The 15,958-nt window shown below is 39.1% G+C and overlaps 1 protein-coding gene across 2 annotated transcripts in view; it reads right to left on the bottom strand.

Moving 5' to 3' along the window:
* Positions 1 to 15,958, bottom strand: part of Ubc7 (ubiquitin conjugating enzyme 7) — a 48,892-nt gene that overhangs the window by 31,033 nt on the left and 1,901 nt on the right. For both annotated transcript variants that reach the window (XM_081744383.1, XM_081744384.1), the window contains exons 2-3: positions 4,736 to 4,817; positions 988 to 1,106 (exon numbers count right to left, since the gene is read on the bottom strand). In XM_081744383.1, the coding sequence (XP_081600509.1) occupies positions 988 to 1,106; positions 4,736 to 4,817 (201 nt within the window). The remainder of the gene's footprint in view (positions 1 to 987; positions 1,107 to 4,735; positions 4,818 to 15,958) is intronic.

Genomic DNA, 15,958 nt, shown 5'->3' with positions numbered 1-15,958 from the left:
GGCTGAACCAATTTCTTTTATTTTTGGGGGGTTGTTAGGATGTGGACCCTAGATGGTTTTTATCATATCACTTTAATTTTTAATTACCAGTGTCTTGAGATAATTGACCATTCAGGTGTCCATACGTACAAATCCTTTGTTATTAGTTCATCATAGGTATAAAAATAAACGTATTTATATGCAACCCGCATGACCCTGTGACTCGGCGGGTTAACATAACTGACAGGCGCTATAAATCACTTGAAAGCGAAAAAGTAAAAATTATCTAAGTAACAAAGTTTATTGCGTTCCGGGATGACCGCAGCGAAGCGGGGTGAACGCTGCTAGTATGGCAATAAAAACATAAATTTTAAAAATAAACAATTTGGTTATCATCAATTGAACAAAATTATTCACTAACACGCTTCTTATTTTAAAAAGAACTAAAAGATGGGTAAAATTATTCGGATGTGACGGAAGAAATTTCAACGAAGGAAATTTACAATTGCCCCCTTTTGTACGAAAAATAACAACTCGGCGGGAGTGTTCTAAAACTCTAAATTTTTCAATGAAAACAAGGGTGCTCGTACTATTTTATATTGTATCGAACACCACCATGAAAACTGAAAATCTAAAATCATTAATATTACACATTTTAATTAATGCTTGACAAAAATTAAAAACCATACTGATGTAAAATGTTCAGTTCAATACCTGTAAGTACTGAACACTCTTGGATGAGTATCTAGCAATACAGTTTGAGTGCAAGGAATGATTTTACTCAAACCGCGATTCACCTAATAATTCACAAGTATGTTTCCTTGTTAACAACCATGGAGCTTGTCCCAGAATGTATTATGGTGACTGCTCTTTACGACTATCATTCACTGTTTGTTCCTCTCTAGTTCAATAAGGTTACTGTACCATTAACTACTGAAACTGACATATGTGTATAGTAAGGAAAAGAAATCTAAAAATCAGAAAAAATATTAATACTAGGCAACTTACTATTTGGATGGAACATCTCACATGTAAACTGCATCTTTGGCGGACTGAGGGGGTAATCTGGAGGAAATATCAATTTGGCCGGAAACACACCACCCTCGAAACAAGTCCCTTCAGGTCCTCTGGAAGAGAAATCAGAAATCTGTTGGTAATATAAAGAACGCGATTTACACATACGTTACTCTATCTCAGTACATATTTGGATAAATCAAAATTATAATATGTACTCATAGTATGATCTCCACTCTATCTAATACGTATCTAAAATTACGACAGAAAATAATCCGAAATAAATAACGTTTTCCGTATATTTTTAGATGCAACAAATTTTATATACAGTGGACTCTTTTTAATTCGAAGTCCAAGGGGACAAGAATAAACTTCGAATTATCCAACAACCTTCATTTTCCCATATATAACAACAAACAAACCAAAGTACTGTGCATCAAAAACATATTCATATGGTGTAGACTTTACCTTTAAAGCAGCTTATTATTTGCGTGATCGAATACCGCAAACTAACAAACGACTCCACACAATTCAAACTACGTGTACAATGGAAAATATATTTACGTACAACACTACAACATACATTGAATAGCCCAAACAATTAAACACCAGTAACAATTTGAATATTCTGTTCTGACTTTTAAGAAGTCGTAAACCTCATTTGCTTAAATTTGATTGTTTTGTACGGTCAATAAATCTTGAATTTCATGTATTGCGTGGAATACGATATTAATAACATTTGGTTGACTTTATCAATTCTTCATCTTAAATTTTCAATCAATTCTGAAACAAGATGAGATTGGCACACATTCTCTATCTTTACTTCTTCCCCAACTTACCTTCATCTTTATCATTACATAGATTTTCTATTTATCTTTTGTATTACTCTTCCCTATGGCTGCATCTGGATAACCGAAAACACGTTAAAACTGTATTTCTCTGGTTACATCTGTCCAACATTAAAAACTTTCAACTGTATTTACTTCGAATTATCCAAAACATAGGTTCAAAAGTTCGATTTATCCACGATTTTTTACTATTGTTTTCAATACAGTTTTCAAAGAGAGTGGACTTCTGTTCGAATTATCCAGTATTTCGAATTATCCAAGTTCGAATTAACGAGACTCCACTGTATATGAACATGCAAACGGTTTCAGTATACTAAATTTAAGCTGTCTGTTTGCTAACACAACACTATGCTAATTTTGATGTAACTAGCCTTCTAGTATCAATAAAACTATTCACTCAAATCAGTTGTTTGTACTGTTTAATCTGAGCTATCCATGCTGCGCTCTTATTATTCGCAAAGAAATTAGACAAGAAGTATCTGTGAAGTGGAAAAGAAAATATTTAGGAAACTTATAGACACAAAATAAAAATATGGAGTAGGGGGAACACAAGTTCACGACTAATAACTCATATTTCAAGGCAATGTCCGAACATTTTCCAAAGCACACGAACAGAATCTGTTTCAGTGAGAATCGAATCGGAGCTCTACACTTCTAAGTGCCTGTACTACTATACACAAACTCTAAGCAGTAAAATTTCTATCAATAAAAGAAAGAAAAAAAAAGTGAACTCACTGAATTCATTTACCACGAGGTCTCCGAAACACGTGCATGCTTTCCATGCGCGTAGTCTCGGCTTCAATTCCCGGCAACGATATTTCCCTCGGATACAAAACAGAGTAAATGCTCGAAATGAAATGAAATCTTTGAGTTTTACGTCCCACGGTTATGCCGGTTAGGCTAAAGGAGACGGTGAGGATGAGAAATGAATGAAATTGTGAAATGAAGAAAGTGGAAGGAAACGGGAGAACCCCGAGAAAACCCACGAGTACGGTGTTTGTCCACCACAAAGTCTACACGGCGCGAGCTGGGATCGAACCAGGGACCCCAAGCATCGGAGGTGAACGCTCTACCACTGAGCCACTGCGCCCCCGAGTAAATGCTCGAATCTCAATTTAAACACAAGGTCCCGTCTCATATAATTCTATGTTGAAAAAAGATGGAAAACTCTTATAGTCAGTTGCACCATCCGGATTCAAATATTTGACCATGGATGATGCCACGGTCAAGTAAAAATGTTTAACCAAGTGCGTTATCGCTGGGGCTGGTTCAGCTAGCTCTTGAACACAAATCATATTTGAACGGCCAATGAATGGGGTTTGGAATCAAGTTAGACAGTGTCTGACTAGTCAAAGTTATAAAAATAATGCGTATGAGACTTGTCATTACTTAAACCGTAAAATAAATAAGTAAATAAACAAACAAAATAAAAATAGAGTGTGGTAATAATCAATAATCACTAAAAACTTTTGCATATAATCGAAACAATATACAGTGAATATTATACAACATACGAACGGCTGTGACAGCGCCCACGACAAATACCTGCCCTTAATTTTGTATTTCAAAAGTGTGAAAGTAATGCCAAGTACGGAAGTTTACTGGACCTTACTGACTATTTGCACTTTTATGACTCCATACTAACATATGCGCGTTTAAATAAACTGTAGAATAAATACAGCGTTAGGTCATATTTAGGTCTTCACTTCAGTTTCTAAAATAGCTTTACTTGACTACTTTGTCTTCACAAACACTTTTAACTAATCATGAAAACAAGCTCACACCAAGACACTTTATCCACAGTTGGTTGGCGATTTATACTTGTCACATTTTAACTGTAGCAGACGTAGTTATAAAATTTTCGATATCTTCCACTCTACAAGCTTTGCTTTTAACAGACTTAAATCTGATTTAAACCACTCGCTGAGGAAAACAATACGTTTAGCGTAAAATATATTAACGTGTAATAGTTTCGCCAATTATCCGCTTTATCTCCATCCGATAGTACTGCATTGTTGCTCTTACACTGCAAGATACTATCGATCACTTAGTGGGAAATATTCTGTACTTTTATGTTTTCCTATTCCTCTTCAACATTAAAAGCAATGGACATTTTGAGCATCATGCATTTGGCAACACATCGTCTAGAATAGAGAAAACTGTTGAACAATCTCCCACTTGGGATTAAATGCTTCTTGGCCAAATATAAACTACGAAAAGAAAGGGACACAGTTTCATGCCTTCTCAAAATTTGGAAAAAACGCTGTGGTCTGTGTGGAAGACCTAACAGAAAAATTACGATAGCATGTCCTTCTTGTAACAATTTTCCGGAAAAAAAGTTCGACAAATTAAGTAAAGCAATAAGCACAATTTGAAATAGATGCCACTGTGTGACTAATGATGACTAAATACACATCATCATCACCGCTGATACGAGTAGTGAACTACACTGTTACACAAACTACTTGTAACAGTGATGATGATGTCAGTTTAGCATCGAAACTGCTTGTGAAATACATTCTTCTGGATTATTGAGGTTAAGGAGTTTTTCTTTCTTTCTTTTTTTAACGCTTTATATATATAAGATTTGCCTTTGCTCGATTTAACTCCATCTATGAATAAGAGCAAAAGGCCGAGAGGAGGCTAAACCATTAATTTTTAACATGACTGTACATTTAGCCATCTTCACACTGGTTGCATGAAGTACAGCACACAAGCAGTTGTGGGTTAAGAAATATTAAAGTGTGTAGTTGAGGATGAAATAATGCCACCTTTGAGAGCTTTTACAATATACTCAACTTTTTAACATTTTACCATAACATATCTGAGGATATCGAAAATACGGAACAATAATGTGCAAATGACTTACTTAGCTACAATTAAATATTACTTACGTGATGAGTGCCTCCCATTCGAAAAAATTTTCTTCATTAATGGGCCCGGCAATTATCCCTTCCGGCGGGTTGAGTGTGAGTTCTTGAAATAAAACATTACATTGTGTTATACAGAAGAAGTTTCAGTACTGCAGAACAACAAAGCAACATCAAAAACATGTAAATAAAGTTTGCTTTTACATAAATACTTATGAAACTTTAGTTTTACATTCCCGTTTTTCTCCTTGAAGATAATGGTGAGGAACTCAGTGAAGAAATTTAACTTTATGTACACAGTATACAATATTTTGTAGATATACGTTTTCTCCCACATCTTATGGATTTTATCAGGGACAAGATATGGGAAACTAAAGCAAAGGAAGTAATATGAGTGGTGATAAAAATATATAAATAAAAATGAAAATCACTATGTTTGTGACGTAATAACTCTTGAACCACCAGACCAATCTTGATTAAATTTTTAATATTGATGAAATTCGAACCTGGGATGGTTTTTATCATTTCACTTTCACGGTGTGTTTGAGCCTGTGCATGGGCAATTTGTTAATTTTTTCTTTTCGTTTTTGTGTATGTGTAGTGTGAGAAAGTTTTCTTTTTTGGCAACAGATGGCCTATGCCTACCGCTCGCCCACTCCCTTTCTTGGGGGTTGTTTTTAGCGTCCTCCAGCCATAGTGAGAGAGAGACGCGACAAGAGCTTTTGTGTGTGTGAGAGTTCTTACATCCTTCGAGTGAAAAATTATCCTTCTAAAAACATTAAGAAACTTGCGAACAATTCCAAATTGAGAATAGTAGACAACTGAGTATATCATTTTACATATTTATCTGAATTTTCTGCAATGTATAGTTTTTTCATATATTTAAAATAAAAGCTTTAAAATGACAAACCGTCGTTCGGTAAGAAGCTCAAACATGGTCCTCCAGTGCCGGATGAAGCAAAAAGTGCAGCTTTGGTGAACTTTTGTGAGTGTGTTTTCTGCAGTGTGTGTGACATTCTAAAACAATGGAGAACTTAAATATTAAAAAACGTACTTTGAAAGCCAAAATTACTCGACAGGAAAAGGCAGTGAGCCTGCTGTCTCTGAACGACGCGAACGCCATATTGGTTCATGGCGGGAAGGTCAACGAGTTACAACAAGACTGTTCTCAACTTTTGGACGAAATAGCTGCAGTTTCCAACGATGAAGAATTTATTAAAGAAGAAGAGCTCGCAGAAATGGAAAGTAGACTTGTAAAACTAAGTGTGCCCTAATGGATCTCCAAGCTACAACACAATCCCCTACCAATAGTGAAACTCAAGCGTGTAGTGAAATGAAACTGCCGAAATTACAGTTGCCAACATTTAGTGGGAACTTATTCGAGTGGTTATGATTTAAGGACTTGTTTACTGCATCGGTGCATAACAACGAGAAGCTCTCGGGAGCTCAGAAGCTGCAGTACTTGAAAACAAGTCTAAATGGTGAACCCGCGCAACTAATCCAGGCTATGCAAATTACTGATACTAATTATCAGGAAGCGTGGAACATTCTGAACTCTCGCTATCAAAACAAGCGTGAAATCGTGAATTCGATTTTAAAGCGGTTAATCACACAACCGGTCATTCAGCAGGAATCGGCTACTGCATTGCGTAAATTAATCGATACAACGGTCGAGTATACGCGTTCGTTAAAAGTGATGGAGCAACCCGTAGAGCATTGGGACGCTATTCTCGTGTACCACACTACCGAAAAACTCGATAGCGAATCGCGTCGGCAGTGGGAACTAGCGCAAAAATCGAATGAGCAACCCTCATTTAAAGAATTAACGGACTTCTTGGATCATCGCGCGCGCGCGCGCTCGCAGTCTCTAGCGGCAGCAGAGGGAAGACTACGACGTCGAGTGATACAATGAGGCAACGAGAAAAGAGGCAAGCAGTGACACATCATACAGTGACCCAGAGTGAACTAAACCCCTGTGAGTTATGTAATGCTAAACACTCTCTCCATAAGTGCCCTGATTTTCAAAAACGCTCTGTAGCGGATCGTGTGTCGTTTGTGAAGAGTAAAGAGCTATGCTTCAATTGTGTACGCGGTTCTCACAAAAGTACCCAGTGTTCCTCATCTAGTCGTCGTGTGTGCCATAAGCGACACCACACATTACTTCATTATGAGCGTAGTGAGCCCCGAAGTACGTCGGTGTCACCTGACGGAGAACAAGCTGTTTCTTCACATGTTGCAGCCGAGAAAAAAACACTCCGCATGTGTTGTTATCAACAGCAATTATAAAGGTGAAAGACAGAAACGATGTTTGGCGCCCATTCCGTGCAATGCTCGATTCCGCCTCTGAGACGTCATTTGTCACAGAAAATTGTGTTCAAAAGCTGGGACTAACAAAACATAAGACGAAAATAGTGATTTCTGGAATAACGGGTGCAGGTGTGGGCACCTCTCGTGCAGTGACGGATTTAGAATTTCAAGCGGTAGGTGATGACAGCGAAACTTTCAGCACCAGAGCAGTAGTTGTGCCCAAGGTTACATCAAATCGCCCAAAGGCACCAGTTCCGGACCCAAGCTTGTGGAATCACTTAAGCGGTATCAAGCTCGCGGACCCAACGTTCAATGTGGTGGGCCCTGTGGATATATTGCTAGGTGGAGACGTGTTTCATTTATTATTGTGTAGTGGAAAACGAGTGGGACTCATTGGATCGCCCGTAGCGATAGAAACTGCTCTCGGTTGGATCGTCGCAGGGAGCATCGCTTCTACTGGACGTAGTGTTACAGTTACATCTCACCATGTCGCTTGTGAGGTTGAAATCAGTTTGCAGAGGTTTTGGGAAATAGAAGAGCTTCCGCCCCAGAAACACCTCACACTAGAGGAGAAAAGGTGCGAGCAACATTTCAAAGACACATACTACCGGGACGAACACGGAAGATTCACGGTAAGCCTACCCTTCAAGGATAGTGTAAAGACTCTCGGTGCATCTAGAGACATTGCTGTTAGAACACTTTTGCACAGTGAACGCAAGCTTGCAAAGTCACCTGCCCTACAAGAGCAATATCGGGATTTTATGCGGGAATATCTTGATCTAGGTCACATGGAGATCTTGCCAATAGGAGAGAGAAACGTTTCCCCAGAGAAGAGTTGCTACTTGCCCCACCATGCTGTGATGAAGCCAAGTAGTTCAACTACAAAATTAAGAGTCGTGTTTGACGCTAGTGCCAAAACGTCATCTGGTGTGTCATTAAATGATAAGCTTATGATCGGGCCCAAACTCCAAGATGACATATTGCCACTATTACTGCGATTTCGAGGCCACAAGATTCCCCTGTGTGCTGATATAGCGAAAATGTATCGTGCTGTGCTAGTAAACAAGGTGGACAGAGATTACACGAGAATTGTGTGGCGTGGGTCGTCGGATTTGCCCATTCAGGACTTTCGTTTACGGACGGTAACATATGGTACTGCGAGTGCGTCTTTCCTGGCGACACGCTGTCTACAACAGATGGCATAAGATGAGGGTGAGCACTTTCCCCTGGCGGCTTCAGTGGTCAAGCGGGACTTTTTTATGGATGACCTCCTTTCAGGGGCGGCTTCGGTGCCAGAAGCCATTGAGCTTCAACGACAACTGATCGAGCTACTGAGAAGAGGAGGTTTTGAATTGCGGAAGTGGTCCTCAAATGAGATTGAAGTGTTAGAGGCTATCCCAGCTCATATGCGTGAAACTAATGTGCCCTTTCGTTTTGACACTGACGACACACTTAAAACGCTTGGTGTCGAGTGGTCTCCCTCCGCGGACGAATTCGGTTTTAGAGTGCTGACGAAGCGAATTATACTGTCCGAAGTAGCAAAATTATTTGATCCACTTGGTTTGTTGTCTCCTGTAACCATTAAAGCCAAAATATTGTTGCAGACCTTGTGGAAAAACAAGTTGGACTGGGATGACGCATTTCCGGTAGAGCTTTGTGAAGTGTGGTGCAAATACTGTTGCGAGTTACCGCTATTACGCGAACTTACCGTGGAGCGCTGTATCGTACCAGTAAATACAGTCAAGTGTCAATTAATTGGTTTCTGTGATGCTTCTGAAAAGGCCTACGCTAGTGTCGCCTATTTGCGGGCAGAATGCGCAGATGGTCACGTGGAAAGCAGATTAATTGCAGCAAAAACGAAGGTTGCCCCAATAAAAACAATGACCCTACCGAGACTCGAGCTGTGTGCTGCTGTGCTTTTGGCAAGGCTACTTAGCGCTGTGTTAAAGGCTATCCTACTCAAGATAGAAGATATACTTGCCTTCAGTGACTCCACCATAGTGCTTTCGTGGTTAGCAGCTGAGCCTCACAAGTGGAAAACCTTTGTGGCAAATCGAGTCTCCGAGATACAGAGCTTAATTCCTTCGGCTCGCTGACGTCACGTAAATAGTGCAGAATACCCCGCGGACAGTGCTTCGAGGGGAATCAATCCGAGTGAATTGTTGTGTCATGACTTATGGTGGAATGGTCCTTCGTGGCTATCACAGCCAGTGCTATCCGACGATCCGGGTCCGGACTTCGACCCCCACGCTACGATGGAAGAAAGGCAAAAGTGTGTGATCGCTATGTGTACTACTATAACGGATGACATCACAAACCGTTATTCGTCATTCACGAGGTCAAGGCGTGTTTTAGCATAGTGTCTAAGATTCATCAACAATCTCAAGGCTATTCCCCAAGACAAAGTGGGCCATTAACGGCTGATGAGCTAAAAGCTTCATTGTTATGCTTAGTGAAACAAACGCAAAGTGAAGCATTTCCTAGAGAACTAGAACATTTAAAGAGCGGTAAACCCTTACCCCCCAAGAGCCCTATTTTGTGCTTAAGTCCATTTATTGACAATGACGGGATAATGAGAGTGGGAGGTCCATTACAACACGCAGAGATCGCCACAGATCACAAACATCCCATTTTAATGCCAAAGAATCATAAGTTAAGTGAACTGTTGATTCAACACGAACATGAGGCTACATTGCATGGCGGCCCTCAATTGGTAACAGCTAGCCTGAGGCAAAAGTATTGGATACTTGGAGCTAGGAATCTAGTGAGAGCGATTACGCGAAGATGTATAAAGTGTCATCGTTTTGCTTCCAAAGGAGAAAAACAAATGATGGGCTCCCTACCAGCAGCCAGAGTGAATTTTAGTCGATGTTTTCTTCAAGTAGGTGTCGATTACGCGGGCCCCATTCTTCTTAAGAACGCTTTTGGAAGGAGAGTGCCGTATAAGGCGTATATAGTTATATTTGTATGCCTCTCTACAAAGGCCATTCACTTGGAGCTTGTGTCGGATGCAACTTCTAATTGTTTCCTAGCTGCTTTTAGGCGCTTTGTCTCCCGTCGAGGGATCCCCACTGATGTCTATAGTGATTGCGGGACAAATTTCGTCGGTGCTAGCAAAGAGTTAAAACAGCTTTTAGGTTCCAGTGCGCACAGAGAGGGAAACGAAACAACTTCAGCGTATTTAAGTGAACAGGGGATATCTTGGCATTTCAGTCCCCCTCTTTCCCCGCACTTCGGTGGCTTGTGGGAAGCAGGTGTGAAAAGGATCAAACATCATTTGAAACGAGTTGTAGGCAATGTTACGTTGAGTTACGAAGAGATGTATACTGTTCTATCTCAAATCGAAGCAGTACTAAACTCTCGCCCCCTTACACCAGTATCTAGCGATCCCAATGATCTTTCCGTGTTAACACCAGCTCATTTTCTCATTGGAGATTGTTTGGTTGCCATTCCTGACAGGAATCCTTTTGAAGGCAAAATATCCAATCCTCGAAGATGGCAATTAGTTCAACAGCTGACTCGCCATTTCTGGAAACGGTGGGTGCAAGAATACTTGTCACGCCTTCAACAAAGACCTAAGTGGTTGGCTCCGCGGAAAAACGTCCAGAAGGGTGACATGGTATTGTTAAAGAAATCCTCCCTTTCCCCTCAGCAGTGGAAAATGGGAAGAATCACGGAAGTCCATGCTGGGACCGATGGACTAGTGCGAGCAGTAACAGTAAAAACAGCCTCCGGCGAACTTAAACGTTCGATTGTAAAGTTGTGTGTGCTTCCCTTTGAAGTGAATAGAAAAGCTGAGCGAAAAAAAAAAAAAAAAAAAAAAAAAAAAAAAAAAAAAAAACTTGTTCGCAATATCAACGAATGTTTGTTTACGTTGTATAAATAGTGCAAATATAAAATTCTTTGTTTGTGTTTTTTGAAATATAGCATTTCAAGGCGGGCGGTATGTTTGAGCCTGTGCATGGGCAATTTGTTAATTTTTTCTTTTCGTTTTTGTGTATGTGTAGTGTGAGAAAGTTTTCTTTTTTGGCAACAGATGGCCTATGCCTACCGCTCGCCCACTCCCTTTCTTGGGGGTTGTTTTTAGCGTCCTCCAGCCATAGTGAGAGAGAGACGCGACAAGAGCTTTTGTGTGTGTAAGAATTCTTACATCCTTCGAGTGAAAAATTATCCTTCTAAAAACATTAAGAAACTTGCGAACAATTCCAAATTGAGAATAGTAGACAACTGAGTATATCATTTTACATATTTATCTGAATTTTCTGCAATGTATAGTTTTTTCATATATTTAAAATAAAAGCTTTAAAATGACAAACCGTCGTTTGGTAAGAAGCTCAAACACGGTGCAACTTAGGAGAGGGAGGAGGTATACATAAAAATGTCCGATATCAATGACGGATCTATAGTTTTCGGGGTCGCTGAGATAAGCAATGACATTTTCGATGCAGTTTAAATCCAAATTCAGCCCTGCAGCTTGGGACAGGGCGATATATATAAAAATGACCGATATTAGTGTCAAATCCATAGTTTTCCGGGTCAGCGAGACGAACATTGAAACTTCCGATACCGTTTAAATCCAAATTCAGCCACGCAACACGAGGGGGGGGGGGGGGGAGATATAAAAATGATCGATATCAGAGAGCGCTTAAGTAATAGCATAAAGTGACTGATTAACGGAACATATTATTATTTTATCCTATTTTAACCCAGCGAAACGGGTAATTGATACAAGTAAATAAAATAAAACAAAATAAAATAAAATTTAAAAAAAAAAGAAATTTTAAAAGCTTCATGGTTTTGTCCTTTAGGTTAAAGGAGACGAGTGATTAATGATCTAAGGAGTAAGAATTTTTGAGAAAACGGCAGAAACTCGAGGAAACTAACAGATGTGATGTTGGGAAAATTAAATGAAATCCTTTAGTTTTACATCCCACGTTTTATGCCGGCTAGGCTAAAGGAAACGGTGATGATGAGAAATGAATGAAATGGTGGAATGAGGAAAGTGGGATGAAACGGGAGAACCCCAAGGAAACCCACGCACACGATGTTTGTTCACCACAAAGTTCACTTGGCAGAAGCAGGGTTTGAACCTGGGACCCCATGCACCAGAGGTGAACGCTCTACCACTAAGCCAGATGTGATGTTGGGGATTATTGGTGTTGCTGATATGTAGTTACGACATATACACATTGCCCTTTCGATGAATGATAAAATTTAAAAAGAAAAAAAGCGACGGACATTGGAACATTGTCTTTTACATGGTAAATTACATTCCGTAGAGCAGCAGGACTACCACCAATTCCTGAAACTTAAAGCTTTCCTGACAGAACAAAAATTTCAGTCAAGTAAAGATGTTACAAAAAAGTATTTAGAAAAGTTTGAAAAAACTAATTTTCGCTAACGAATCGCAAAGCTTGAGAAACGTTGCAGCTAGTGCGAGGGAAGTATGTCGAAAATTCTCCAACTTGATTAGTACAAAACCAAGTTACTTATCAAATCGCCTTCGTATGTTTACAGATAGTTCTGGATTTACGTAAATAGATCGTACAAGGGTTCTTTACGTATGTTGAATTCGTTATCATAACCTAAGATTTATCACAGACACGAATGAAACAATACTCTTAAATAATACGCTTACTGTAACGCAAAAACATAACATGCTTTATAAATAGAGCACAGATTCTTATATTAGTAACAATTCAACAATAGCTCATTTCCTAATTACTAGACATACCTTACAAGATGGCTCGCAAAGTATAATTTAGAAATTTAATATCATTTCTCTCTTCAGATGTAAATGCCGTTCGTATGAACCAACGTGTTTACTTTACATAATTTAGAGATTGACTGTATGTGATATGCAGAAACAAGACCCATAGATCACACTGTTTCTTTCTTATATAAATTTTCCAAATCTGGGCAACCCTATTCTTCATCATTACAAGTAGAAGTGCAGAAAACTTACCAAAGCACCAATCGACCGCATAATAAAGACGAAAATGAAGATTAAAATGAAAAATGTATTTTTACATATCGCGTTTATAGCCTATAGGCTAAAAGACTAGGATAACTAACGGAAGCGAATAGTTATGAAAGAACTGGTGGAATGAGAATGTGAGAGGAAACGGGAGAACCCCGAGAAAATCCACGAATTCACATGACCAGGGATCGAATATATGATAGCGTATATGATAGACACTCAACCACTGAGCTGCTATATGGAAATAAAAATAAAATCATTCAGTTTTACGCTCCACAGCTATGTCGGCTACGCTAGAACCCCGAGAAAACCCACGCACACGGTTTGTCCACCACGAAGTTCACTTGGCGCGAGCTAGGATCGAACCAGGGACCCCACGTACCAGAGGTGAACGCTCTACTGACATTATTTGTTCGGAGAAAACAAAGGGAAAGAAGAAAATACTGGACATTTAGAATCGTAACGGGTTTAACAGACATGTACCAACGCTACCCTTGATCTGTACATGCAAGGAGCTCAACTCCTGAAGCGTGAATCCACTCTGTGCCTTGTGGCCTTTGACCTCTATCCTAAAAAAGATCGGACATCAGCGCGGGAGACCAGTGTTCGATTCCCGACGGGAGCTCATGTGATTCAGATAGCTGGAAGAAATGCGAAACTCTTAATTCAATGAATTAAAAAAAAAAAAATCCATTTTCAAGCAGATAAACAAAAAAGGCCTTAGACATTTTACAAACTCTATTTATACTTCTTTGTTTCAAAGTATTGTACAAGAGTCTAGAAACTTTCTACAATATAAACTCAGGAAAGGGGAATTTGTGAAATTAATATGGAAAAAGTCCTCATGCACACAGTAATTCGTCATGCATGTGATTTTTTTTTTTAACATTACTTGCGGGCGTTAAGTCTATCCGAACCTTATAGATATTTTACTGCTAAAGACTACTTAAAATTTTTCATCAATTGTCACTTTCCCCTGCAAATACTATCATTAGTGTTAGCTATGCGAATATGGATCATTCGTGTGTTCTGCTGGTATTGTAACTACAGTGCTCACGTATTACGCACTGTACGCTCATACGCGTAAACAGGAAGGCAAATAATGCTTGGCTGCTATCTTGTTCAATAAATTTTAAATCTCTCTTCCTCTGCAAGACGTCGTATTCTGAAGATATGAATGATCAGATATGAAAGAATGAAAAGGAAACATATAGTTATCAGTTTTTCTTAAAAGTTACAATAAAGCAGGAGCTACAACATGATATACACCGATTAATAAAATTGATGTTATACTACGGTTTAAACCTTTGAAACGAAAATGAAATCTTTCAGTTCTACGTCCCACTCTTACAGCGGCTAGGCTAAAGAAGACGGTGATTATGAGAAATGAATCCAATGGTGGATTGAATAAAGTGGGACGAAACGGGAGAAACCTGAGAAATTCCTCACACAAGGTGTTTGTCCATCACAAACATTTAAACTTTGCAAAATATACTTTGGCTGTATTAGAATTTACAGCAAACACGTATCCATTCGTTCTACGTTACCGGCAATGTGTGTTCATGAGCCAAAGTAAAAATCCTTAATATACACGTACCGAAGACATGAATACACTGAAACATACATGAAAGAGCTAATAATACGGGTACTTAACCTAGGATTACTTCCAAGTTGCGGAGTAAGAACCAATACACAAGGCTGTAACGTAGCAATGGCTTAACCCTACCTACTGCGGTGATCTCGTTCCAAAAATATAAATCAAAAAACGGATGGCATTTAGAATCTCCCCATAATCCATCGATTGATCCGGAGCCGATACTGTGACTAAATGAGTCGTTGAAAACGACTTCGTTTGTTTATACCCACAGTCACTGATGCGCCTGGTTCCTACGGACGCATCTCCTTGCTAACGCTCGGGTCCCTTGCTTGGTTATACTGTTCATCCTTTTCAGTGGTTACTTAGCACAAGTTGGTTCGTGTTTTATGCACTGTAGTTTTTATGCCATAAGTCCACACTGTATTCATACTCATCACAGTTACAAATAACGATCCACAATCACTAACAAATAAGTCAGTCACTACCACGTGATTTGGGAGAGAAACTAAATAAAACACCAAAAAAACTACTGTGCCACTATTCAAACAACCAATTTCTTCACACGCACGTTAAAAGGAAAACAATAAATACATAAAAAAAATTAATATATTCCAAATTTGTAACGAACGACCACCTTACAAACTCATGAGTGCCTCGAAGCAGCGCCATCAGTTACAGTAAACGACATATATCAACATTATGTCACCTGGCAATAACAATGCATTAACCAGGAACCATTACACAACGTGGTAAACCTAGAACACAATTCTTCCTCCCCTCCTTAAGAAAAAAAAAAAGTATGTAACGTGAAATATTTGTTAACGTACGATTAAAACCTTTTCAGTGGAGTGAAACAACACAACTAACACTACTCAATCATCAACTGAAAAAATGATTTACGACTGCTTAAACGAACAATGTTATACGCACCAAAACTGAACAATACATTGAATTTCTTTTAACACGAAGAAGTACAGGAAAGACAAGTTAACTAAAACTTTGGGTAAAATATACTTAATGTAAAGATGAAATCAAAAATTTCTGTGGACAATTGAGAGGGGAGTAAGCCTCTTAACACCCTCAAAGGGGCTTAAGTTCCGTTAAGTGCTCCCGTGTTAACTGAAAATTTGCAAAATTTACCGCGAAAAACTGGTGAGTGCGGTTGTTGTAGTGTGAAAGAACAACAAAAACGTAGAAATTTGTGTTTGTTTATGTATATTGCTGACAGTGAAGAAGGACCTATTTTGCTATGGCGAAAGTCACAGTGGAAAATTTGGTTACCCCCATTGTGGATTGAGTATATTGAGAAAAAAGCGAATACTAGTGCGGGCTGTGATTTAGTTGTTTAATTTGGTTCAGTTAA

This window comes from Thermobia domestica, chromosome 17, assembly GCF_964235325.1.
Source record: "Thermobia domestica chromosome 17, izTheDome1.hap1.1, whole genome shotgun sequence".
NCBI classification, from domain to species: Eukaryota; Metazoa; Arthropoda; class Insecta; order Zygentoma; family Lepismatidae; genus Thermobia; species Thermobia domestica.
This window is presented reverse-complemented; position numbering and strand designations above follow the sequence as displayed.